Source organism: Blennius ocellaris (assembly GCF_963422515.1).
Source record: "Blennius ocellaris genome assembly, chromosome: 21".
Taxonomy (NCBI): Eukaryota; Metazoa; Chordata; class Actinopteri; order Blenniiformes; family Blenniidae; genus Blennius; species Blennius ocellaris.
This window is the reverse complement of record NC_137670.1, coordinates 14,361,910-14,389,042: the sequence shown is the minus strand read 5'-3', so window position 1 is coordinate 14,389,042 and position 27,133 is coordinate 14,361,910. Positions and strand designations below refer to the sequence as shown.

General features: G+C 40.9%; 1 protein-coding gene across 3 annotated transcripts in view; it reads left to right on the top strand.

Moving 5' to 3' along the window:
• Positions 1–27,133, top strand: part of LOC308145394 (calcium-activated potassium channel subunit alpha-1a-like) — a gene marked incomplete at its 5' end in the record, with an annotated part of 87,686 nt that overhangs the window by 11,837 nt on the left and 48,716 nt on the right. For all 3 annotated transcript variants that reach the window (XM_080516814.1, XM_080516813.1, XM_080516812.1), the window contains one exon: positions 23,799–23,860. In XM_080516814.1, the coding sequence (XP_080372940.1) occupies positions 23,799–23,860 (62 nt within the window). The remainder of the gene's footprint in view (positions 1–23,798; positions 23,861–27,133) is intronic.

Here is a 27,133-nt window from a genome sequence, read left to right as displayed (position 1 = left end):
AGAACTAAACGATTTGTCATATAGAAACAGTTAATGTGCATAACCTAAACCGGCTGTCGCAGGCTGAAGGCGGTGTCTTTTCCCATCACGTGTTTGCAGTTTGTACCATTCAGAAGCAATTTTTCAAAGGTTTTGTGCTTCTGACTTGTTCCCCGCGGCCGCCGTGTGAACGAGTGTGGGCAAAGGACCCAAACGCAACACGATTAAACTCAAACTGATGTTTATTTAGGACCTATGGAAAATCGTACAGATCATACGCATTGGAGCCGACACTGATGGTGAGTCCGGAGGCGGAGTCTCCTCTGGGAATGATGGGCGCCAGCAGGTCGGATGGAGGTCTCTGGGTCAAGCTGCACACTGATTACTGATTCGCCTTTGAAACAGTATCATTGCTTATTAATGCTGGCTGGCTTTGGTTGAGCATCTTTGTTGTTACCATGCGTGTGGGGGCGCGTCATTTCTTAATATTCCTAAATGAAGATTACTATTAGTTTGAACTTGGTGGTGCCTCATGGTTCCTCTGTCAACGTCTCTTGACTCACTTGGTGAACGCCGCTAAGTCCTTTGCGATAGACTTTTGCCATGAAATGCACTTTGAATGACAACATTGCTCATTTGTGGGACACAGTCATTCAGAGGTCCATGGGGGTCAAACATTTGTTGTTAATTAGAGTTGATGTTTGTTGCCGTGAGCTTCCGTAAAGAGGTGATTAATGCCCGGGTTTAAATACAACACTTTTCAGGCTCTCACTTTGGGCTAAAAACAGCACATCCTGTTTGTCTTCCCTCCGAATGTCACATGAAACTCGCACTCGTCCCCACGGCAGCTTCTGTTTGTTCATCCCGAGCGCAGACGTGAGGGACGCTCAATGTTGACAGCAACATATTGCCAACAGAAGCGTGACTTCGGCTCCTCCGCCATCCTGCGTTTCCTTGTTTTTCACTTTGAAACACCAACGCTCCCCTCGACACCGTGTGTGTGTGTGTGTGTGTGTGTGTGTGTGTGTGTGTGCGTGTGTGCGTGCGTGCGTGCCTGCGTGTGTGTGTGGCTCAAGTGCTCCGTCTCAATGATGGCTTGGCACACAACTGTTTAGTGAGTGCTCGTCTGTAACCATGACAACTGCAGCTTACTTAAACACAGCAGATGTGTGTTTTTCTATTCCAGCCTTTTAGGGGGGCACGTTAAAGCCCATTTCCAGGCCAACTGAGAGCGAATTTGACCAGGGATCGAGACCAAGGGATTGGAGGGCGTGTGCCCGTGTACAGGTGGAGCAGATATTTATCACAGTTATGACCACCGAAATGTGTTTACGCAGCCCGTGGTCATGGTGACTTGTCTCGAAAAGAAAACCTTCATGTTGAAGGGGATTTAACTGGATTGCACACTGACTGAAGACCTCTGCAGCAGTGGAGACAAAATTGAGATCCATACCATAGTTGTTATTCTATAATTTCTTTAGTAACGTTAACATCTTTTCAAGGACTTTAACTTTTATGATTGAAAGAGCTGTTTTTTAAGGCTGACTCACATAAATTGTACATTTCTACTAAAGCAGTAGTTGTGCATAAGGAGCCACGTATCATGCATTTTACAGAGCTGCTTAGTGTCTAAAGTGCACATTAGTGTAACTGACTGATATTTTCAGAGTTGAAGATTTGCGTAATTATTTAGCACAAAATGAATTCTTTATCAGGCAAGTGAAGCGACCATATTTGGTAACGTCTCTGCCTTTCTCGATGAACTGTTATGAATTGAAGGACATAAAGTATAGAAAAATACATGTTAATGCTAATTTGTGCCATTATTTCTTTAATAGTACAAACAGCACAGTGTTTGGTATTTATTACACCTCATTAATGCTTTTATCTAAATTTTAATGAGGAATAATGTTAACAGTTGCGTACACGGGGAAGTACTGCAAGTGAGATTCTTTGTATTCTTTACCAAACATCAAAACATTGTATTGTGGGACATTTTTTCTTAATAACATCAAGACAATATTTTAAGTGGGTAAGAAACCAGAGATGGTGAAATTTGTGTGATTTTGGTCACTTTAATCCAACTTTTCCAGGGATTTCGGTATATAAATGACATGTACGTGTCACACATCGTGGAGGGAGAGTTAACATCTCCCTCTGATGAAATGAGGATTTTGAACCCTGAAGTTGCACTTTTTCAAAGTGCCGTATGTCACGGAGAGGAGGCCTGCAGTGGAGCGAGGTGTGTGTTTACCCCCGATGTGACTGCTGAGTGACGGACAGGTGCAGGCTGCCCCGTGGACGGCCCCGAGGCCCGACGCTCGTTTTCCGGGCCGGCTTCACATCTCTGCAGATTGTAAAAGATCATACCTGGGCCGCCTCCGGGGCGATTTGATTAGCAGGACACTTCCTGATGCCCTTTCAGTTTGCAAAGGTTTTTTTTATCTGCAGGAGATCAGTGCCCTGCTCTTCAAACACTCCAGTAAACTGGGGAAAGGCGAGGCCTCGTGTTTGTATTCAGATTTCAGGTCAGCTGTATTTAAGGACACGGTCTCCCCCAGATTGGGGACACAGAAGGATCCCATCTGTCAGTTTATGCATTATTGCATCCTCCCCCAACCCCCCCATCACTTTTGCATCAAAGCAGATCACCCTCTCTATTCACGTGTCGTCATGTTGCTGTTTGCACACGTCAAACAAACAGAAGTCCCTTTGGGACCTGAGCAGGTGGTTGCAGTTTGTACCTGAGCCCAAAAAACAAACTCCCATAGGTCTCCTGAAATGTTATTTCCTGTTGAGTCTCGCTTCCTTTAAAAGAGTCACAGATAAACTTATGTTAAATGTTACACTGTGAGGCTCAGCTCAGTGTATTCTCTGGAAAAAAAAAAAAAATTGATATCCCCTAAAAGATGGGAGCCTGCTGAGTGACATTTAGCCCACGTGTGCTCGCCTCTAGAGGTCCGGGGTGGGGTGGGGTGGGGTGGGGGGTGGTGGGGTTTCGCTAAGCTATTATTCCGACCGGAGAAAGGTTTTCTATTCATGGAAGCACAGAGACGCCCTCTGGCACCCGGGAGTTTGCTGTCTTTGCCCCCCTGAACCCGGGAGTCATTGGTTGAAAGTCAGAGTTGAATGGGTTGTCTGGTTTTTTTAACCATCGCTGGTAAACAACGCGCTGTTTTTCATGCTTCACTGTAAATCTCTCATCGGTATTCTAAACTAGGTTTGCTATATGTTTTCATAGTCATAATAACTGAATTAATTATTTGAACTACTGGGTAGAGTTGCCTCAGTAGCAATGCATTTGTTTTTCTCATATGTTCTCATTGTGATATCTGCTCTCGAACCACTTTCACACTTTTTTACCTCGAGTTAATTCATACGTCAGTCAGATGTGTTTTACTTAATAAAATACTTAATAACTGCTTGAAAAACTGGCAAATATGTTGGATAAGGGAAAACATAGACCTCATAGTATTACTCTAAGGTGTTAAAAGAAGCTTACAATGATATAAGAAGCAAACATGATATTCCGATGCAATCTGATTTATTGGAAATGGACCAAAATCAGACTTATTTATAACATCAGATCTTCAACTTAGTGCTCCTCTTTTACAATGATATATATAATGGTTTAAAAAAGGATGGATGTTTATCATCATATTTGTATATTATCATGTTTGCATGTTTCCTCTGGTAATTAGTTTTCAGTAGATAATGTGTCTGCTGCTTGTATCAGTGGGAATATTCACTATATAGACCTTCAGTACTGACTTCAAAATGAAATTGTCAATTTTATTTTCATTTGTAAATTATTACAGTCATTCCACTATCTTCCTGGAGTTTTGGTTAAATGGAAATTTGCTGATTTATTAGAAATGTTTTGAATTGTTTTTGCTTCTATTCTATCAATACTATTGAAAATCTGTCCTCCTCTATTTATGTTGCAGATCACATTGCATTTGATGCTGAGAAGATTTCTGCAAACACTTCAAACTGTTTTCATGAATTCCAAGCAGGTTTATCAATTTTTCCTTGACGGATGTCAAACAGATCGACTTATTTTCCCCCAGAGTGTGAACTTGGATTTGATTTCCGTGCAACTTCAAACACAAAATATGTTGGTAATGAAGTTAATTTAGTGCTACAGCGCTCTTGTCTCAAAGTGGGGAAAAAAAACCTTGGTTCGATTCCTGGGCTTTGGGGGTTGGTAGGGAAGTATATCAACACATAAATTATTTATGACTTAAAACTTGATAAATGTGGTACAACCGGCTTCTTTGGCTCGCATTGTACCCTAACAACTGTACAGATTGTCCAACTGACGTGCAGAACTTCAATTGACCTCAGACTGTCTCTGATCGTCGACCGCCGCCTTTAGATGGACCAAGTTTTATTGAAGCCAAAGTCCCTGTTTGTTTTGCTCATCCCACAACCTCTACAGGTTAAACACTGAACACAACATGTCAGCTCTGGCGAGGCTCCACTTCTTATCTCATCGTCACCGGCTGTCTAACAAAAGGCGTGCTCGCGGTTCGGCCGTCTCGGTTTACTGCGGCCGGCGTGTGGAGGAAGTCCTATTGGATGACGACGAGGGAGTCGTTTTCTGACTCGACTGCTGTCATTGAGATTTGATGTCGCCTTGGAGGGAAGGAGCTATGAAGGAAATTATTGGTGGGCCACAAGGGCTTTTTCATCAGCCATACAAACTCACCTCCTCCTCTGAGTGGCAGCAATTGAGCCGCGACATGGAAAAGCTTTCTGTCTGATGAGGGTATATAAAAAAAAAAAAAAAGGAAGAGGGAGTGAGGGAGGTAAAGGGAGTAAACACATTTATGGTGACTTGCTCTCTCGTCCCTCATTGGTGTCTGTGGTTCTGCTGCAGCAGAAATGTGCCGTTGGAAAGTGATTTATCCTTTTACATGGCTGAGAATTCAGCTTCATTTATCACACTTTCGCCACAGACCCGCCAACGGCATTTAAACGTACGTGTCCTTTTCTTGACATTCCCAGTCGACTCCCGGCTGCGGAGGGCGACGTCAAGTGTTGCCGCCCGCGTGTAAACAGATATTCTTCCAGCACGCCCGTGGCCATGTGGCAAAGACAGGCCGCTGTTTGCCACCTGTGGACTCTGGTGCCAACGGGATCGTGTGTGACTTTCACCGCGCTACCGGCACAGCGGAGAGGACGACGTGGCCGCGTCGCTCGGCTCTGTGCCCGCCTCTAAGTCGGCCGCTATTTTGGGGGCGACAGCAGCTGCCAGGCCTGTTTTTTTTTTTTTCAGGGCCTTCCATGGAGGAAACAATAGCATCGGCGACTAAAGTTACTCTGCTGGTTGGTTTTCTCCAGTCAAGACCGAGAACATCTTAGAAAGTCATTACTGTCAGCCTAATACATATTATCACATTCTGATAGCACTGTGCTAAGATCAGCTTACTTTCTCTGGAATCTTCGACTTGAGAACAATTGTATTGCAATAATAATAATAAGGCTGCACAATATTGCAAAAGACTAACCTGTAATACAATTTAAAGCATAAACCCACACTCACATTCACACCTATAGGCAATGCATTGTCACCAATTGAATTCAAATGCATGTTTTTGGTACGTTGAAGGCAACTGCAGTATGCAACATGTAAATTCCACCATTTTCCTCACACCCAGAATTATATGGTCAGAAGTGATTTTATAGCTTCCATGCAAGGTTTCTACTCTTTGACGGATCCATTTTTTCTTCGAGTTTCTACATTAACTTCAGGCTACTATGTTACGATATAGGAAACGAGTGCAGACATTTGTTCTGCTGATATGAAGAGGAGACTAAAGGATGTTACACAATCTGTTGAGTAGCCTTCGATCTGTTCAAAATGTTCTGAATCACTGATGCACATTTTGCTTAAATAAATGAACCCTTGTGTGTAATTAGCAGCTTCACTGGCAGAGTTATTCCCTCAGTAGCTTTTCACGTTCTGTTAACATTAGTGGTGTGAATGTCACAAGAGATGATTGTGTTCCCACATAACACTTCGGTCTACTCAGTCTGAGATTACAGTTTATTACTGCATGCAGTGTTACCGCGAATACATCCAGGTTATTCAATTTAACACTTCTGGTCTCAGTGTATGGTCTCTCGTTCATGATATCCGCCCCTCAGTGCAGCTCGCAGGCAAACCAGAGTCCTCCTTTCACACTTTTACTGGACGTTGTCTCGACCTGTGGCCGTGTGTCCCCGCAGAGCCCGAGAGCAGTTGTATCCTTGACGCTCTCCACTCACTGGGTCAAATCCTCGCCGCAATCACACCGCTGCTGTTGGACACCAGCGAGTATCAGGTGCAACAATTACGGTTCCCCGGAGGCAGAGGGGTGAGGCGCCGTTTCTAATTTGGAACTTCTCTGTGTTTGGCCCCGTCAATTTCAGCAGCGTCACCTTTGGCACAATCAGTGGAGTATAATTGGTTTGGCGGCGTGGCATCAAATACATAAAACTGTAGGGGTGAGTTTTGTCAGATTCTTCCCTATTTGTCCAATTCCTTTTTTTGTTTGTTTGCGGATTCCACTAAAAAAATGTTTTCCTCCACACAGGAAAATAGAACGTTGCTCTTGTGGTAAAGTTCAGAGTGTCTTTTAAAATGAATCTTTCCTTTCCTGGCGCCGGCGTGAGAAAGTGAAAGGCAGGCGTGAACGAGGTGTAAATGAAGCAACTCTTGATGGATATTTAGCGTCTCGCAGGCTTTCCTCTGGCAGGTTCAATTTAATTAATTAACGCGGCCACTTACAGAAGATGAAGACGCGGAGTGAAGATGAAGGTGTGTGTGTGTGTGGGTGGGGTTCATAGATGTTGGTCACGTGAAGGATTATCAGTTTGAAAGTTCCCTTTGAGTTCAGTTCTTTGCGAGACGTCCGATTCTCCGACTGCAGGGATTATGTTCACTCATGTTTTATCCACTTTTCACCAATTTATGCCCCGCGTGCGGCTATAGTACAGGGATGTCAAACGTATGAACCTCCAGGGTTTCTTTGCAAAGTCGCCGGTTGAGTTTTAAACATCATCTGCTTGCTCATGTTTTAAATTTCGGTGTTTCTTTTAACATCGTGACATTTTGACGATACGATGAGCCGCTGTTCGGATTACAACCTGATACCGACCCGGGGCAGTGGAGGGGTCGGCTGCCTCCGCTCCCTGTTACGATTTACCACGTGGGGTTAAGGTTAGTGGGTTGTTGGCTCAGCGGGAGACACTCAGTAGGATTAGCCTACATTTTTATTTTACAATGAAATTTCCAAAAGAGAATGACTTTATTACTTCATTATTTAAAGGCTATTATGCTGTTGTGGTGCGGCTCGACGACTCACATCAAACTGGGCTGTCGCCAAAGCGACTTTCACACCCTTGTTATAATACGTGCTGCTCCTCGGATACACAACATATTTTACATTCATTATTGTGATATCTCTTCAGCACCGTCAGACAACTCATTCGTCACTTTTACTCAAATATGACCATTTTTTTACTCTCGCGCGGAGGGAGATAACAGACAAACAGATTTAGTTGCTTTTCATCCTTGTTTTTATCAATTTTGAGAGTGAATTACGGCTTCGTATGTCGGCCGCGACGGACAACAAGGGGCTGGTGAGGAAACACGCCCATCCCCGCCCGCGGTAAGCTCTTTACGCCTCACTGTGAGAGCGCTTGGGCTGCTTCCAGGATGGCTTAAAAATCCTGGCTAAGCCACTGTGGGATTTGGGGTTCCACTCTGCGTGTTTCATTGTGAGTATTTCAATGTCTGAATGCTGCTGCAAAACTTTCCGGTTATACCAGAGCAGAGCATGCAGCTTTTGGACTACGAGACCAGATGAGTGTTGTCACGATAAAGCGCTGAAAGGGGAATCCCTGGTAGAGTTTTGAGCGAGCAGATTGAGGGGGGGGGGGGGGGGGGGGGGGGGAGGTAGAACATGCTGTAGGATGGCCACATGGTTTTCACAGCTCGGCGAGGACGTCGTCAGTACTCATAGATCAGATTGCTCACTCTGTACAGTGACCAGTGTCAAACCAACAGAGGATCGGGTGTCAGGCTGCGCGTAGTTACAGTGCAACCTATACAACATGAAACACAAACTGAGCACTTGTGTGTGCCTGCCAGGGGTTTAGGGGGTGGGGGATCCAGTTTCAAAGTGTTTTACCCCCATGATTATTTTAATATCTGTGCAAGATGGCTAATGGTGTTGAGGCAAATATGAAGCGACTGTTTTCAGTTGTTTTGCACAAGCAAAACACTCCACTATGTTTGTATTGCCACCATTGGACATCTATTAACTCATAATAAAGGTCTTCACATGCAGGAGTAAAATTAGATTAGTTGAATACTAAAAGGCTCATATGATGCAAAATTCACTTTCTAACGGTTTTCCAACAGCAATAATCGTCCCCATACCTGGACTGACGCCCCAGAAGTGAAGAAATTCTGTCATCTCTCGCCATGGCAGTTTTTTAAAAGTGCGTTGCTCCAACCAGCCAATCAGAAATCAAACCCTATATAGTGTCATCGGGAGTTCAGCCAATCACAATCAAGGTAGGCGTCTCCCCTTTGACTCCTCCCACAATTAGGCAGCCCTGCTCTGGCACATGGCACCACGAGAGGAAGTACTACCTCCTCTTCCCATAGATGGGCATGTGTGTGGGCGGAGCCAGTCCAGCTCACACAGACACAGCAGATTCTGAATGCAGCTCCTATGATCCAATATTCAAATGGAGGAGAAGCAAGGAAAAGCTGGATTTGGGGTAATAAACTTTGAATACAACGATTTTGAACCAAGGAGACCATGTGAAAGTGTTGAAAAGCTGTAAGATACGACCCCTTTAAAAGATACCAAATTAAAACTCCTTCACATAAAAAACTGCACAGTGACCCTGAAAAGATATTTACTTAAAAGAAATCAGTGCAAAGTTCATTGAAAGTTGTGTGAAGGGGTTTTTTCATACGAGTCTGAAAAACTTGAGCATGATTTGTTGCGTCCCTGTTACTTCAACCTGAAGTGAAGGTTAACTTTACCTGATTTATCATCGCAGTCTGCAGCAGAGAAAATTGTGTCTCATAAAAGGCATACAATCTGCAGCCCAGCTCAGCTGGAGTGAGATGATTTAATAGATTACAGCAGGAAGCAAGAAAATGGCTTAAAATTCACTTAGACATAAGCAGTCATATTATTTATTTGTCTTGCATCAATTATTGACACACAAAAAACCCCCAAAAAACTTAATAATTTTTTTTTACTGCAATTAGATGGCAGTGATAATTCCCCACACAGTCTTAAGGCTCATTACCTGCTTCTAATGTATTTTAAATTCAGATGTTTTGAAAAAGACTCGTTGATTTGAGGATAAAGTGTATAACAAGCTATTATTAGCACTTTTTACTTTGTGTTTAAGATGACATTTTTTTCACTCATTTAACTGCATCTAGAATTGTGAATTCACATCACCAACCAAGGTAAACCCTCAAAATACAAACCCTTCTCTGTAGAGAAAGTATTTATTCTGAGATTTTTTTATAATTTTTTCACTTTTGGATGACAAAACGTCTTCTTTTAGTCTACGTTTCACATCCTGATTAAGGCATCTGGTTATAAAACCATTTGAATTTCACATTTTTCTATTTTTCCAAGGGACTATTGATCATGAATAAAATTTGCACAGACTTCCACAGCACTTTACCCGGTGGGGATTCATGTGAGGCAGAGTGCACTGAATGCAAAGCTGTCGTATAAATTGGTGCATAATAAAGTTCCTGTAGACCCCGGGGCGCATATTGACACATAAAATAACAAATCTGAAGATTGAAGTACAGATATTTTTTAGCCTGACAAGTATGGGTGTGATTGGTTAAATTATTAACATTTTAAAAAAACAACCCTGATGAAAGTTAATTTTAATAAACGAGACAGAACATTTCAAAGTTTCTATTTATTTTTCTGTTAATTCTTGAACCAAGAGGAGGCAAATTTTGAATATATTGAAATTCTGAAGGCATTTCCAAGTGCCTCGTTTTTTGGAAATAAATATATAGTTCTGTTTGTGCAGAAGTGTGATGGTGAGTCCAGTCATCAAACAATGCAGCTGTTGTCTGGGAGAATTGCTGAATTCCGTAACAATGCCCAAGTGGTAAAATGCATTTAATAAGTAAAGTCTATTTCCTGGTGGTGTTTTCGGGGAGGATGGGGTAAATCTTGAAACTCGGTATTACAAGTGACACCAAATAAGACTTTTATCTGTTTCATTGGGTTATGGGCTATAATTCGTCATTACTAAATTGATCGTTAGGCTTCTCAATAAGTAGTTTGTTTACTTGCAAATTCAGTAATGAACCACCACCTTTGTTTCCAAATGCATTTTGGGTAAAATGCCTCCTGGTTATAAACAGGAATATTGATGGGAAGTGTTTTGTGATTGCCCATGCATTCACTTATTCCACTCGGGGAAGTGCACTAAAGTATTTCTTAACAATTCAGAAGATAGCACACAAATAATAGCGTAGCTCGTAAATTGAGAAACTCACTAATTGTGGCAGTAAGCGGTTGTAAGTAAATATTCTCTCCTGAAATTAGTCCACTCGTCTTTTTTTCTAATGTTTCTCACTGCATGCTTCCATTTTTACACAGCGGGGAGAATAAAAAGAAAATGTTTAACAAAAGCAATGATCCAGAAATTGAACCTGAGTCATATCGGAGCACAAATGTGTTGCTCGTCGCCAATTCTCCATTTTGTGTAAACAGTTAAAAGGGGACGTGAGTTTTCAAATGGTTGCATTTATGCTCTCAACAACAGTCACCTCTCATAGACTCACTTCATGTTTCTTTCTGAGTAACACATTATGCCAAATGCAATTTCAGGCAGAATACCAGAGGGGCTGTTCTCCACTCACTGACACAAAGGTCATTATCATTGCTTTTGAATTATTTTTTTCCCTCTTTTTAATCTAATACAACAATCACAATATGTGGAGTTTATATTTTAGAATCCCTGCATCTTCTGTAAATTGTATTTCTTTTCTGGGGTCCCAGTAGGAATCTGCAGGGTTTTATTTATTTCTTTATTTATTTTCATGCTGTGAGCCCTAAAGTTCACTGAGCCGCACAGATTAGAGCTCGGTGGGTTGATGTTGACTTACGGAGTGAACCAGAAAGCGCGAGTGGTTGTGGAGAGCCTGCAGCTCCGCCCAAGGCAAACCTCCATCCTCAGGAGTACGCTGCTTATCACTGACAATAACAGAGATCTTCTCCCTCTGCCGGATGGACTCCCGTCCCCTCGAGATGATTTCCTTTTGAAAGATTAATATCATTTCCTACAGTTGCATTTACGTTGGACACCCTGAGTGAAGGTATTATTTTGGCGGATAAATCAACATGAATCAGGTTGCTATAAACTGTAGCAGCCGCAAGTTCCTTGGTTATTTATGAGCTGACATAAGATGACATAAATCATTATGCTAGGTCCTATATTACACACTTTAAGATTTATATATAGTCAAAATCAATGAAAATAAATATTTTTTTTCTTGTTAATCCATCCATGCAGCTTCAGAAATAATATAAAAACCATTTAATTATGCACCAACTCTGTAAAGTTTATCAGGATTTCATAATAAAATACTCCAAACAAGCATAGATGTTATTTTCCCAAAGATCTTTTTTTTCTTTATTATTATTATCATTATTTTAATTTCTTTGTGAAACTCCCTCCTGTGTTGTTCCTCACACGGGTGCCTTTTAATTTGTCTCCTCTTGGTCCCAGTGCACATGGCAGCTGAGTGCAGTGGAGTTGTGGTGCTGTGCAGCAGCTCCGGGCTCCTCGCAGGAATGAAAACTTGTAATGAGCTACCAGGAACTGCTGTGCCAGGACATTTCCTCCAGTGCCTCCTGTAATTAGCAAAAAAAAAAACAATGTTCGGAGTCAGTGTGTGGCGTCATGTTTTGTTTATGTCGGCTTTATGAAACGTGGGCGCAATTAATAAAATAAGATGTCTTTGACTCATGTTTTCTGAAAGTAGAGTAAAGATAATGTGAGGTTAGAGGAAGAGAAGCTGGAGTCTTAAAAAGAGGACATGCTTGTTTATTCCACTGAATTATTAATCAATATGATCAACAGTCACAGATTTGATTATGATATTCAGCAAACATACAGTAAAGATCACAAAATTCATTGTTATAGTGCCGCAGTGTTAAAACATAATTTTAGCTGTTTAATTTCTGAGAATATTTGAGTCTATCGTTCATAAATATTAACAAATGAGCCTGAAATATATTCTAATTAGCTAACATAAGTCGAGATTTGTTTATATTCACTGTACATCATAATCATGTAGAATGAAATTAATTCAAGTAGTTCCACACTTTCAAAAAGCAAGATGTGTAGTAAAGTGTAACAAGAGTCTTATCAGATACAGTCAGCATGATTATTAATTCAATAGCTTCTCACTACTCTAAATGTTGTTTATTCCAAACAAACAGATGATGTCTTATGAGCCTCTGGTTTAAAGTCTTGATCCTGCTGAGAGGCTGTAAGTCAACACTGCTCATTACGTTTCACTATAGGGGGACGGTCCAGTGAGGATTACTACAATAACACCGTCTCCGCTCGTCATGTAAAGACCAGCCATGGAAACGTGTTGCTTTGTGGATTATATAAGGCAAACGGCACGATAGTGAATCGCTGAAATTGAGGATGTGGCCTCGCGTGAGGTTTGATCTGAACGCTTCACTTTTCTGTTTTCCTCTAAAAGTCAAGGGTTGATTGGGAAAAAGATCTCCAACATGTATTCATTTGACCCAAATTGAGACATTAAATTGAAGCCACCTTCAGCCACGCTTACAATAATTAAAATAACAGACATTTAAAAAAAGTTAACTTTTCACAAAGATATTAAGTATTGAAATAAGATTAAAGTTACACTAAAGACAACTCCAACTTTAAGATACATCCATGATCTGTGCTGTCTTGAATTTGGGTTTGGGGCGTTCAGCCCCACCTGACTGTGGGTGGAAGCGACGAAGCATGGATCGGTTTATTAAAACACATTAAGAAATAAAAATCTGTTGTATGCTGTACGTACCAATTCTTTAGAAATAATTTGAATGAGATATTGACAGATTTAGGTCATGTCCTCTGACTTTAATGCGGTAACCTTTGAAATCAGGTTTTATATCCAAAATGACTCCTGGAAATGAACGATCGTTCTGTATTGAGTGCCAGAAGATTTCATTTGTAAAGGTCGGACCAGACATTCATTTACAATTTTGAGAAACATTGACATGGGAAACTGCCATTTTGCGTGACACAATCTTGCCATTTCAGTTTTATCAGTCGGAGGAGGGGGATGCATTCAGCGGTAGGAAGGACTACATTATTTCCAAAGATTGGGCCTATCCCCCTGGAACTGCTGTCTGTAATGCTGGTGGTGATCCCCGATGATGTGGAAGCAGCTGCACGCAGCTCCGCAGGAAGCCTGCGGGACAAAGGAATAATCTGCTTTTATTGACAAGATGAGAAAGAAATCCCTTAAACCCAGAGGTTTTACTCGTGTATGAAAAGTCGCTGGGCACAAAAGATAATGATGAAGCCCTGCTTTGGCTTCCATACCGTCTTCCTGAGGAAGCTCGCTGAATGATGCAGTACAAGCCCCGATATTACATCCAGTTACTTCAGACACCCACCGTGCCTGTGAGGGTTCCCAGGGATTCCCGGGAAGAAGAGGAACTGTTCAGTTAACAGGAAGCTAAAGCTTTAAATGCCTGCGTGCCAGCCGCTCACTTATCCATGTCTACAGTGGAGGCAAGAAATGCCAATGTAATACATGACACAGTGCTGTGATATTAAAATACTTGAGCTTGTGATACTGTAGATTAACTCGGGTAGTTTTATCGCCACGTGTTAGGAATAAAACATTATGAAGAAATACAGTGTTGGAATGGGATTACTACTGTTAAATTAATACTTAAACTTACATGAATTTCATTGGGCTTCTTTCAAAGTATCATTGTTGTGATTATTGACAAGCTTCTTAGCTAAAGATATTGTCTTAGTATTTACTATTTCTCTAAACTCCTGTTTACTCTGTTGAAGTCCTCCTGACAGGACATCGACAACACGTACAATTATATATATATATATATATATATATATATACACATACATATACGTAACCACAAAAGTGTAAGTAAAGTAAGACATAAGTAAAACGCTGCTTCTTGATGACTGTGATTCACGTCTTTATGTGCTTTCACAAATCAGCAATGGCGGTTGCTGCATTCAATTTGTCATAACATTTCATTAAATTCTCCCATAATCTATATAGTTCAAATAGTCAAAACATAATGTGCCCCGGAAACAAGGTCTGTTCTCCCGAACACTTCAGATCAAACTACCGTTGTGACCTCAGCATCTGATTGCTGTTGCGTTGACCCTTCTGGGCCACCGTATGTAATTCTGTATTAGATATACGCAAGACAAACATTCAACAAAATGCCTGGCTTGACTTCATCTTGCTTCTTGGTGGATTTTGCTGGTCGTGGTTAAATTCAGTGAACCCTCTCGAGTATCATCACATCCATCAGTTTGAAGTTTTTTCAGAGGCTAAAAAGCACTCAGAGGATTACGGCTCCACCGGGGAGGATTTTTCCAACTATAAGAGCCATCACAGTGGCGGTTTCCAGGAGTATGCGTGCTGCTCACACATATTCAAGGGACCAGAACGCCTAAATGAAGTAATATTCCCCCCTGGGAGTTTAATTTGTCTCCTACTTGTATTTCCTCCACCACCGGGGTTAAAAGCACAGTTTCACTGCCTCGCCTGAGTGACAGTTTTGATCCCTCAAATCACTGAGAGGTGTGAGCAGAGGTGAGATGCTACACATCACTGCTGCAAGGTGAGAAAAGATATGCGCTTACTTGGGTTTCCTTATAAGAGAAGGCCTCGGGGTCCTATGGGACCTGTGTTTTTGTACCCGCAAAAGAACCTGACCTATTTTTCATTTTTTTCACTTTATTTCAGACATGCTCAAAATCAATATGAAGTCCACAGTGCACACCAGATCACCAAGGACATTTCACCACACAAAGGGGAATAATTACAAAAGAACAATATACTCAGCGAGCACGTCCGAAAAGAGGTGGGAAGAAGTATAACGTTTTTAATTAAATCCCACCCCTTCTCCATAAATTGTATATAATTTTCTTTTGCTTCCACTTATTTAATATTCAATTAATTTACACGTGCTAGAACTATTGTAATAACACAATTATTTGGAGAAAAAGTATCAATAAATTACATATATCTTTAAAATAAATTAATGATATGTAATATAGAATAAATATAATAAAGTTGTTGACCATATCCAATTATACATACATAAATTATACATAAATACAATTTATATGTACAGAATATACTCCATTTGTTAAATTACTTCACAAAATTGGGGACTGGAGAAAATTGCAACTACATAACTGTAACTAAGATTTTCCAATACTGTTTTTATTCACTTTTTTTTAATTTTACATATCCAATCTCATTTTGGATTCCAGCTGTAATTATAATGGAACATGCGCCTCTCAGGGCAGCCGTTTCCAGCAGTTGCAGTGCATCAGGCACTTTTGGCACTGGGAAAAGACTCGCTGGCAGAAGCAAAGCTGTATCACTTCAGGCTTAATGCCAAAACCCAAAGGTTTTCATATGCATCTTCAAAGCCGACAGCCCAAGTTTCAGTCATTTTTCTCCCGCTGATCGGTCTAATGTCCTTGATAAACTCATCCGGAGGGTGAAGATATAACTTTGGCAAGCGCCGCTGATCCTCGCATGTTGAACCCGTCCAGCTCCGTGTCCTTGAGCCGTGTCTCAGTCATGAATCAGTAGATTATGAAGGCAGCTCAGGCATGATCAGAATGACACACGATGAGCTAATTTGTCACCACACACACACACACACGCACGCACGCACGCACGCACACACACACACACACACACACACACGGAAAAGTCTGTGGATCGTCTGTGTAATCGTCCTTCTGCTGCTGTCGTCAGTGACTGTGTTCCAGTTTGTAATGGGATTGTCATCTCCTTTGGTGATGAGTAATGCCTCTCAGCCAAACTGAGATTCAAGTTTTTTTTTTTAGCTGAACCTGATCGGCGCAGCGTCGTGAATGAAGCAAACGGGCGAATATGACGAACGCAGCCCATTCAGGTTGCATTTTCCCTTCAGTTGATCTGTTTTGAATAGGTTTTTGTGAGTGTTGATAACAGAATGAAGGACTGGGCAGTAATTGGTTTTCATCAGGGGCAAATTATATATATATATATATATATATATATATATATATATATATATATATATATATATATATATATATATATATATATATATATAAAACAGCCTCAGGGCTTCAAGGAGAGTTCAGCATTTGACTGAATTCGTATAATCCAGGAGCATTCGCTACCCACCCTTTCATACACAATGTAAGTTTGAAGCCTTTAAATAATAGACAGAGAAAAATCACAGTCGATTTGATTTTCATAAATTAAATCAACATGGATTGAAGTTACAAATTGCTTTAGTTTTTTTTTTTAAATTTTATTTATATTCATTTGCAAGAGACTCCAAACAGCAACAACAACGTTCATCGACGTTCACAGTGGACACCAAAATAGAAAGAAGCCCTCCGATGCTTTCCCCTCGAGTGTGATCTCGATTTCTCAGGAGGATTTTTCACAACAGGAGTTTGTCTGCTGTTGCTAGGAAACACGTCACCGCCGTCAGTAACTGGCGGTGGTGATCTACACCTCATCAGTACCAACAGCAGCCACAGAAGCACAAACTGGGACGTTCAAACACAAACCTTGTGTTTCTTTCAGCCACTTTGGAGATTTTATTTCCTAAAGTGACAAATGTGGTTATTTACCTTCTGCCTTTATTATAAGTCATGTTTCGGGAGTTGTGGGATGATCCTGTGTGAGTTTTGATGTCCAAAGCAGTAAAGTACCACATGGGATTCATGTAAAAGACTTGGATTATTTATCTATCATTTGTATTAGTTTGTGAATATGTATTTTCACATTGGGGCTTATTTGTGTGATCATGTCAACATATGTAGTATGAAGAGTATTAATACTACTGAGATATAGTATAATATGCTCCAAAAACATATAATAGTACATTTATACACTATAGAATCAATTATGATATACAGTCATATAATACATAAATAGCACTTATATAGAGTTATTATGAAGGTAATATGAAAAGATGTGTCAGATATAGTTGTAGCAACCAGTGATAATGACCACGAACATAATACCTGCCAATAGCGGAATAATTTTGGCCATTTTAAATGCATGAAGGTCATAAACAGAAAAGATTTAAAAGCCTATTTACGAACAAGGTTGCTGCATTTGATTTATCTTCAGAGAACAAATTTGACAACTATGCAATCCACTTTTGTTTCCCACTGCAGTAGAACATTTCATTTTCGTGAAATGCAATCTTATTTATCCTATTACATTATTGTTTGCAGTTATTACATATTCAGATTATCTTTTTAATGCTACCGCAGTAATGGAATAGCCAGCAAATAGTGTAATATCTGGTGAAATTATTGTAAAATTGTTGACCCTGTCTTTATTACATTCAAAATGACCAAAATATTGACATTTCTTACAGGTATTATATGATTCACCATTATCATGCTCGTTTGCTACAAAGCCACATGTTGGTGTCGTGGTCAGCTCTCTTACCTCACAGCAAGAATCCATCCTCGTTCAGGTTTGGGGTCTTTCTGTATAAAGTTTGCATGTTCTTCCGAGTTCATACACATTGGAAGCTTTTCTCCTGGTTTTTCTTCCACAGTCCAAAACTCTTGCAGTTGTTAGGTTAGTTATTTTTGTGATGCACTGGTGCTCTGTTCATGGATCACAGAGCCACTCCATGGGAAATAATTCATTTTATTGTCATTATGGGGCACAATTTTCTAACACGATACTAGAGCTATGGAATATAAAATGGACAGTCACCCGGAAACACAACCAGCTCTGCCGAAATGCATTGCGAAATTACACGTTTCCCCACTAATGCTGTGATTGGGACCGTTTAATTGTAATCCCTTGTCAAGGCAGATGAGAGCGTGGACTGTTTGTGAAACACATGCTGGTTAGGTTATATTAAGATCACACTCGAGGAGGAAGCCAGGCTTCAAGAGCACCACCCAAGACCCCCATTAGCATGCTTGTTGTGTCTTTGCCTGTCACCACAAGCACGGGGCACATGCAGGCACAGCCAGAGAACATGAGTGTGGACTCAAGTGGGCTGCAGCTGAGTCTTAAAGGCCCGATCTGTCAATTTCTAGAAGATATCCTCCATAGTCAGAGTTGGAACAGTTTTGTGAGATGACTCATATTTGACTGAAAAATCCATTATAAATCAGATTATACTTTTGGAATCCCAATCAGATGTCAATGCCAAGTAGGGATTTAAAATAAAAAGAACGACAATAGCTGGAAGATTGTAGAGCCGGAGTCACGTCTCATGTCGCACACAGCCTGTCCTGTCAGCTGGTGGGGAGCGCCGGTTCACCAGTAATGGCTCCGTAACTGTCTCAAATGTTCATTCGGTGTCCGCGTTCGTCAAGGTTGCAGTCAATCATGTTTACAGTCGTCGTCGTCGTAAACATGATAATTTGCTGTTATCACCCCGGGCAAAGAATAAACCCACCGGGATCCCTGTAAACAAAGTTCGAGGACAGTCTTAGTGAACGCCGTGTCCCCCGCAATGATGACAGTCACCGAAACACATCACATAAAACTGGACCACTTTGGTAACTAATGGCTAGAATGTTATTTTTATGTTTGCACAGTGATTTATAGCCAAAATAAAGTCGTTTTAGGACCTGCTGATTGCATTGTGGATTTGTCACAGGTGTTTCAAGGTAGTATAATCAGTAGCAGAGAAAATGTAGACACTTTTTTATTGTCAAAATTTAAAGTCATGCACATATTCATGAATTAGATACAGCATTAAAAAAGGGGTGGGGGGCGCTTTGCCATTGCTTGTTTGATTTTATATCTTTTCTTTCAGTTGAGAGGTTTGCTGCAGTTGTAAAAAAGCATGGCTCCACTTGTGCTTCACTTCAAAAATAGAGAATTGTCAAGAAATGTTCCCTACTTAAATTGTCCAGCGCTTAGCCCAGAATATGACAGTACAGTGTTGCCTGTGACATAATCCACATGAAAATGCCTGGACGGGTCTACATGCTCCCAAAGGAAAGGGACAAACATCAGGGCAGAATATTGTCACACCTTCTCACTTTTTATTTATCCAACAATATTATTGTCATTGTAATTTGATTTTCTGTCAATATTTATTTCAAGAGATTTCATTTCCATCGACGGTTGAAGAGAGATTATTTTCAGCATAGTAAGTCTTTGAGTAAATTAAGATATCAAATTGTTATATTAGTGGATTTTCTATCCATACAGAGGAGGAACACTAAGCCAGAGTCGGCTGATGACTGATCATTTCTCTTTAAAGATGGATGCATGAGCTGGATGTTACCGGATACCTTTGCCTGATCACATGTAGTGTAGAAACTGAATACCAGGCTCACCTGCTCACTTGAGTAAAAATTACTGGTCTGGTGCATCACTCAGAAAGGGATTTGCTCCACTAAAAGTAGTGAAAGATATTCTCACTGAAACGAAAAACGAAAAAGAAATGAATTCTGTTTTCAACAACACAAAAGTTGGTGGCTTTTTTTCTGCTGCAATGCCACAAGTGGCCACTACTGACAGGGTGGCGCTGTGTCCAACTCCTAATGCAGCCACCGTTTATCTAAACAAAGACGAGTTGACCGTACACACAAATCTCTGGCATGCCACCAATGAGAGCTTTGATCCCAGAGTGACCGCAGGCTTTAAGAGAATATGGAACAAACTGACCTCTGGTTCCTCTGAAGCCTGTTTTAGCTGCGGCAGCATCTCGCCAAGCGACAAAGACTCCCACTGAAGAATTAGTGAAACATGTTTCCACCTTATCTGAATCATCAAATACTTTTAGCTGGGTCACGGCAATAAAAGTAGATTGACTGGAGAAATGCTGCTGACATTTATTGCATCTCATATTGATAGTTAACCTCTGATCTTTATTTTATTTCATTTTTAAAATCCCTGTCGCTTTACCTTCCTCAAAAACAAACCCCTGAATGATTTTGATTTGAAGTATCGGCCTGCTCACCCTTCACAGTCGAGTCGAGGTGCAGCTCCTGCGTCTTTGGCAGGAATTCATGCTGGTTGATGGTGACTCACACTCCAGGAAGAGTGGAGGAGCATGAGTGGGCTCTCTGATGTTTGCAGGTTGACTCCTGAATGCTCGAGACCTGCCGCTGCACTCTGCAGGCCCGCAGATATTTTAATGTTTGGCTCAAGTCCCCGAGCCAAGACAAATTGTTTTTTTTTTTATATGTCTAAGAATAGATTTATTAAATTGACGTTTTTTGAAGTTTTTCATGATGCCACCGATAATTTTTCTTTAATATAAGTAATAACAACAACAACAACAACAACAACAATAATAATAATATGATAGCATGTAGTGCTTGGAAAGCCATTCACCTTTAACATGTTTTTAATCTGGAATTTTGTTTAGTGTAAAATTTTTAACACAGGTTAATATGATATTGGTCTAAAATACTTGCAATGGGCCTGTTTCTAACAAGTTGTGTGCCTGACACTGTAGTACTTTTTTTTCCTTTTCTTCAGTCGTGCTTCCTGCATTCTGGCAGTGAACAATAAACTTCTTGTCTCATAGAAAATATTTGACATTTAGTTTTGCAGCAAAGTGGCTTCCTTCCTGTCTTCTAATTGGCGCAGACATTAAGTGAAGAACATGTACGACATGCAAATTGGTCAGAGCACTTCGCGGCAGCTTTCTTTGGTTGTCATGCAGTCGCTTTGTGAGTCTGAGCCCACCGTGCCCCCCCCCCCCCCCCCCCCCGGTGGGTGGGGCCATCTGCCAAGTGTGGCCGCAGATCCAGATGTGACGCATCATTATCTGGTGACTGAGATGAATGATGGACGCTGGCACCGTCTGCTGTCAGCTGATTGACGGGCCCAGCCATGACTCCTTGTTACCGCCCGTGTGCTTTATTTACTGCCGCTGCGGTTCAGCTGGTGGCATTAGCATCTTTCAGGGTTGCGTCGACGTGGCTTCCGGATTGGGAGCCGGCGACGGTCACAGGCATAAAGAGATTTGCTGGCTTTCAAAGAGGAAAAGGTCGATTAAAAATGCATGCGGGAGCTTTTTGTCATTACGGAGCCATCAGTGGTTGCAGGTTGACAATACGATTTCACATCATGGAAATGAATTAGACTGGGTTCATTCATTATGTATGCTCATTGGTTTCTTGTTCAGGATGGCCATTGTGTCATTTCTAAATAGATGAAAGCCTGGTGGGGTCGCAGATAACCCGGTAGTGTATTTCGGGATGTAAAACATTTGTTCTGCTGTCTGGCCAAAACCTCTCCGCTCGGTTCCTTTCCGTGTCTCCAGGGGTCGGGGCATCAACCGCATTAGAGATGGCTTTTCAAGGCAAAATTTGGGACGCTGGTTTCACAACAGTATTAAGAAGCCATTGTAGGTTTTCACTTAGCAATTCATGATGCAGCACAATTGACGCGGTATTTAAAGGATTAACATGGAGCAGGAAGGTGGTTTCACAACACCATCAGTGCAACTCGGAAAGTCTTTAAAAATTCATGAATTGCGACGTGATTTGTTATCAGTAATAGTTTAGTTGGGCAACAAATTGTTGGATGCATGGTTGGCGATCTTTCCTCACAGTGAAGAGATTTACATGTAAACATTTTCACTCCATTTTTACAGCAATGCTGCTTAAACTTGTCTGTCCATCCATCCATCCATCCATCCATCCATCCATCCATCCATCCATCCATCCATCCATCCATCTACAGGCTCTTCAAGTAACTGCAACTATGTCAAAAACGTCACTCATAATTAGTTAGTAGTGTGTTGATTGGTGGAACAGTAACACGTTACTCGGGCCGCTATTTATTACGTAACTGCAATATGCCATAATGTTTTAAAATCTTCCTATTGCTATTATCTTTGTGCTTTGAGAGTTATTGTTTAAAAAACAGTGCTCTTTCTCTTGTCCCAGTTTTATCCTTGCTAAGAGTGTTCCCTGCTTAGTTGGTTGGTTTTGTTTTGTTTTTTTAATCACATAAATATCGTCCAATCACAATAAATGTTGCTCTATATTCATTGCACATTTTGCACACATTTGTGATATATTGTGCAGTCTTACCTTCATAAATAAGCTGAAATCTATTTTCTTTGATATTTTTTATGATATTCCTTTATTTTATGCTTCTTGATTTCATACAATCATGATGTAAAGTGTCTTTGACTGTCATACACTATACTAATATACTATTATTATTATTATTATTATTATTATTATTATTATTATTATTATTATTATTATTATTATTGTATTATACTTACATTTTGCATGTTGCTTCCAGGAGGACAGATAATTAGCTTCTTCTACAATAAAGAAGAGTTTAGTGATTTGGTAACCATTCAAATGACAGCGATTGAACAAGTGAACAGTTCTGCAGCTTTTCATGTGCAAAATAAGTAACAAGTAACAACCTCATTGGAACTTCCCTCATATTGTACCCGAGTTACCAATATTACCCTAGTGATCCGATTCACGCTGCCAAATGTTTCATTTGTGATTCTCCTCGTGTCTTTTGGATCTCTGTGTTTTCCACTGTCGCCATGTGACTTGAGAGCCCCGGAGCTCGATCTGTTTCAGGCTTATTCTCCATTTAACAGTTTTGTATTTACAGTTTAGTCTGATTTCCTGCGGCGTTGGCAGCGGTGATTAAGTTTCACCTCGGCTCTATCGGTGTCAGAGCTGTTACCCGACAACTCTTGCTTTGTTGGGCAGCCTCTGCTGATTCTCCTGTTTACCGCCCCGTATCCCACCTCCCGGCTTACTTGGTTTCGGGTTCGGTTTATCCGGTGACGTTTCCTCTCCCCGCAGAAAAAGTCGCTTGACGGAGGGAACGGAGCGTTGCCCTGGTTGTTATTACCCAGCTGAAACCTGGAGCTCAGCTGTACAACCCCCACCCCCCACCCCCCCACCCCAGTCTGTGAAAGCTGAAGCCACATTCTGTCACCTCGCCCACTCTGCTGCCGCAAATTTACACGATGTACCGGGCGCTTGTGTGTTTATTTACACTGTCAGATATACAGTAACCGGCGAGGCTGTTTGTGGCACTGCTGCTCAGAACTGTGACTCCTTCTTTTTGGTTTATGTAACACAATTATAACAGGCTGACGGGATCTGTCAAGGTCTGCCGGTGCTCATTGAGAAACCTTGAAAAACATTTCTCTTTGTCTCACAACATTGGCTTTACTGTCGACAGTGTCGTCTCATACTTTCTGCTCGTGGATCATATTTTTCATCGTGTGAAAGAATAATCAATATAATTCATATTTCTAATAAAGTATTTCAGTTACAAAAATCTTTCAATGGTATATGATTAAGGACAAAAAAATCTCATTATAATCTAGAATACGTTTCTCCTGCCAGTCACACAGACCCTCCTGTTCTCTTTCCTCCAAAGATCCAAACATGAAACGTCTCTTGTCAAAGTTTTTTTTTTTTTTTTTTTTTTTTGTGCAAAAGTTAAAAGTTGAAACCGGATGATTCAAGACTGTCACTTTCACTTGTCTTTCTCTACTTTTCTCCAGGTGGTGCTCGTATTTGCACTCAGCATCGGAGCCCTTGTAATATACTTCATAGATTCCTCTGAGTAAGTAGTCTTGTTTTTCTCTCATCGTTCTCTACTGGTGCTTTGCTGCTGTCACATTAAACTCTGTTTTGTCCCGTGAAGACGGCTGCAGGCTCGCAGATTTGAACATGACTTTAAATTGTCAGAATTTTTGCTTGAAAAAATGTTTCTCTTCAACTGAAGTAAAAAGAAGATGTTGCCTTTTATCATGGATATAAGCTGAAAGATAAATGGATAAACCTGAGACGTGTGAAGATAAAGTGCTGCGTTTTGCATTGCAAACTATTTGGCTCAACGCTCGTACTCATTTTCTTCACTTTAGATTGTTGAGCGGTGTAATAAAGCATAAAAACCTACACTATGTGTTTTATGTTTTATCCTCATATTGTAGCTCAAAAGTTGCAATTGTGCAGGTAAAAAATAATGTTGCATCAGTTACAAGGTGTATTAGGTCTCCTTGGTAAATTGTGTTGGATTTAGACGTTTGTGATTTATGTTTGCCTGCAAGGCTTCATCCATTAACTGTTTCTCAGAGACCCATAAATTCTCAAACTTGCACATATATTGCATACAGAACCGGCTGCCTTAATAACCCTGAGTGCCCACAGTATAATAATTGAGAAGACATACTTGGTGTGTTTTTAATCCAATCCCCTTGCAGGTACACTTCTCCCAGATGAACTTTGTCTAATCTCCGTAATGAAAGAATCGGACTCTCAAACATTCAGGAATGTCCAAAGTTCCTGTTTCAAACAATCGCCATCGATCATCAGGCGGGAGGAAGCGGAAGACCCTTTTAGCTTCATGTGCGCCCGTATACTGTTACCGTGGCCTCGCTGGTGTTTGGACAGGAAGCGCCATTAAGGAGTAGAGCAAACTACGCCGGGGATCAAAGCTTCTGTCGAGCCCAAAGGGGAGTCCGCGCTCGGAGTAACGTCAAAGCAGTGGAGGGAAAATCGACTGTAAATCAGACTCTCGGTCCTGGAGGCAGAAATTCAGGGTGTTTGTTTCATAATGCCGAGGGGAAAAGCTGGCTCTGACGTGTCTGGAGAGCATGGTCTCATTTCATTATCTGCACCAGCTCAGGTCGAGTTACATCCACACCGGTGGCGTCGGTGGCCTCCTGTTCTTAGAAGTTGTTTGGTGGCCGCGCCCGATACCTTTTCACCTGATGAAGGGCGACCTCCGACCTCTCTGTTTAACCTTTTCACACATGAGAAAGAACATTGCAGCATCTGGCCAAGTGACGTGTGTTCAAAGGGATCCAGCAAAGCTCTTTGTTCTAGTCGTCAATTCAAGGCTTTTTTGGGTCTTTCCATTATTCACACTGTATTTTATCACTTGCTGACAGCCCAACGAGCCAAGTACTTACAGCCAAAGAACAGCCCGTTAGCTGCTCTCTCGCGTGCTTCTAAGTGGCAGCCGACTGTAACAGATACAGCCCTTTCTGTAATTAGTCCTGTGGGAGTTCGCTGAGGCTCTTATATGATGGACAGGCTGACCTGACTGCAAGCAACAGGGACAGAAAGAGAGAGACGTCAAACGCTGGTTCAAAAAGGAGCTTTAACTGAGCAGCCGACATGAGGAAGCCAGTTGGGTCTTTGAGGCAGTTTTAGTTCATAAATCTAAAAGTTTCTCTGGAGATTCTTGCAATGTTTATATCAGGATCCCTCTGTTAAACCCGAATAAAGCAAATAATCAAAGCTCTGGGACACGGATCAAGCTATTTTTACTTTAAATGTGGTGAATATCGGATCATAGTAAAATCTTTTCACCAATTACCATGTCATGAGAGAAACGCACAGTTGTCACAAACAAAGCCGACAATCACTAGGGGAGATGCATTAAATGAGCCTTGTTAGAACCCGATAACGACAAAAAAATGTAACACTGACCCAAATTGTTATAAAATATAATATAATAAATCCCAAAAGGTAATAACTGGTCAGTAATGTAAAAAGATTTAACAAGAATTTAAATGTGATCTTAATGCATTTAATGATTATACATTATTTAGTACCGAAGAACTGGAGAAATAGATTACAGATTATGGAGAACAGAAGACTATAAATGACTTGGGCAACAGCAATCATACATAAATACCATAAACTGTATAAAGATATACATATAAACAAATTGTCCAAACTTTTAGAACGGTTTCTTTCAGTGTTATTCAAATGGAAGTAGTTCAAGTCCAATCCATGAAATTCATGACTCACTTTATGATGTAATAAAAATATTACAGTATTAGGTGAAAAAAGTTTTTTCCTGCCCTATAATGTAATATTAGATATTTTTTTCACATTTTTGGCTCAGCATCTTGTTACAATATTGACCAGTTATCACATTTTGGGTTTTATTACATAATATCTTATAACAATTTGGGTCATTGTTACATATTGGGCTCGAACAAGCCTTTAAAAGTGGACAGCATTCACCGCAGTTAGTCTTATTAAGTGTTTTTCAGACATACTAATTAATCACCAATTAACCTCAAGTGCATGTTTTTCGAGAAAACTGGCGCCACTGGAGAAAAGCCACCCATGCACGGGAAGAACATGGTAACTCCATGCAGCAAACTTGGGACCTTCTCATGATGTGAGAAAACTTTTAACAATAAAAACTAAAATATTTACCATGATTTGTCTCACAAATAACAAACCTTTTGCTCATATACACAACTACTTTATCAGGAGGTTTGAAAGAGGAACAACAGTAAGTCCAGTTTGAATTTTTTCATTTACGTTTTTGGGCTTTTTGGCTCAGTTGTAGTTCTTCATGTCTATTTCAGACCCTGTAATGATAGTGTGTGTGTGTGTGTGTGTGTGTGTGTGTGTGTGTGTGTGTGTGTGTGTGTGTGTGTGTGTGTGTGTGTGTGTGTGTGTGTGTGTGTGTGTGTGTGTGTTGCCAGAGCAGTAAAGCTCACTAAAGCTGAGAGGAGCTGCAGATTCAGGTGACGAGTCGTTGGAGGTTCGTCGCTACACGCAGCCCCCGTCTCAGTGTTTTCACGCTCTCGTTTAACGCCTTGACATAGAAAGCTCACCAGACTTTATGAAAACATTCAATCCACTTGTTATGTTCGGAGTCATCCGACAGTTTGCACACACAATTTACCAATTAAAATCTGTACATTTTCAATTATTGAAGCCAACATCAGCTACTTTTCACGTTTTGTGGTATTATTGCAAAGCGCCAATACAACACTAACATGCGAGAAAAAAAGGTGCACCAGTATCTTTTTTTGAAGAGCTTAGTGGTTAAAAATCGATGTGCAAACGAAAAATATCAATGGAC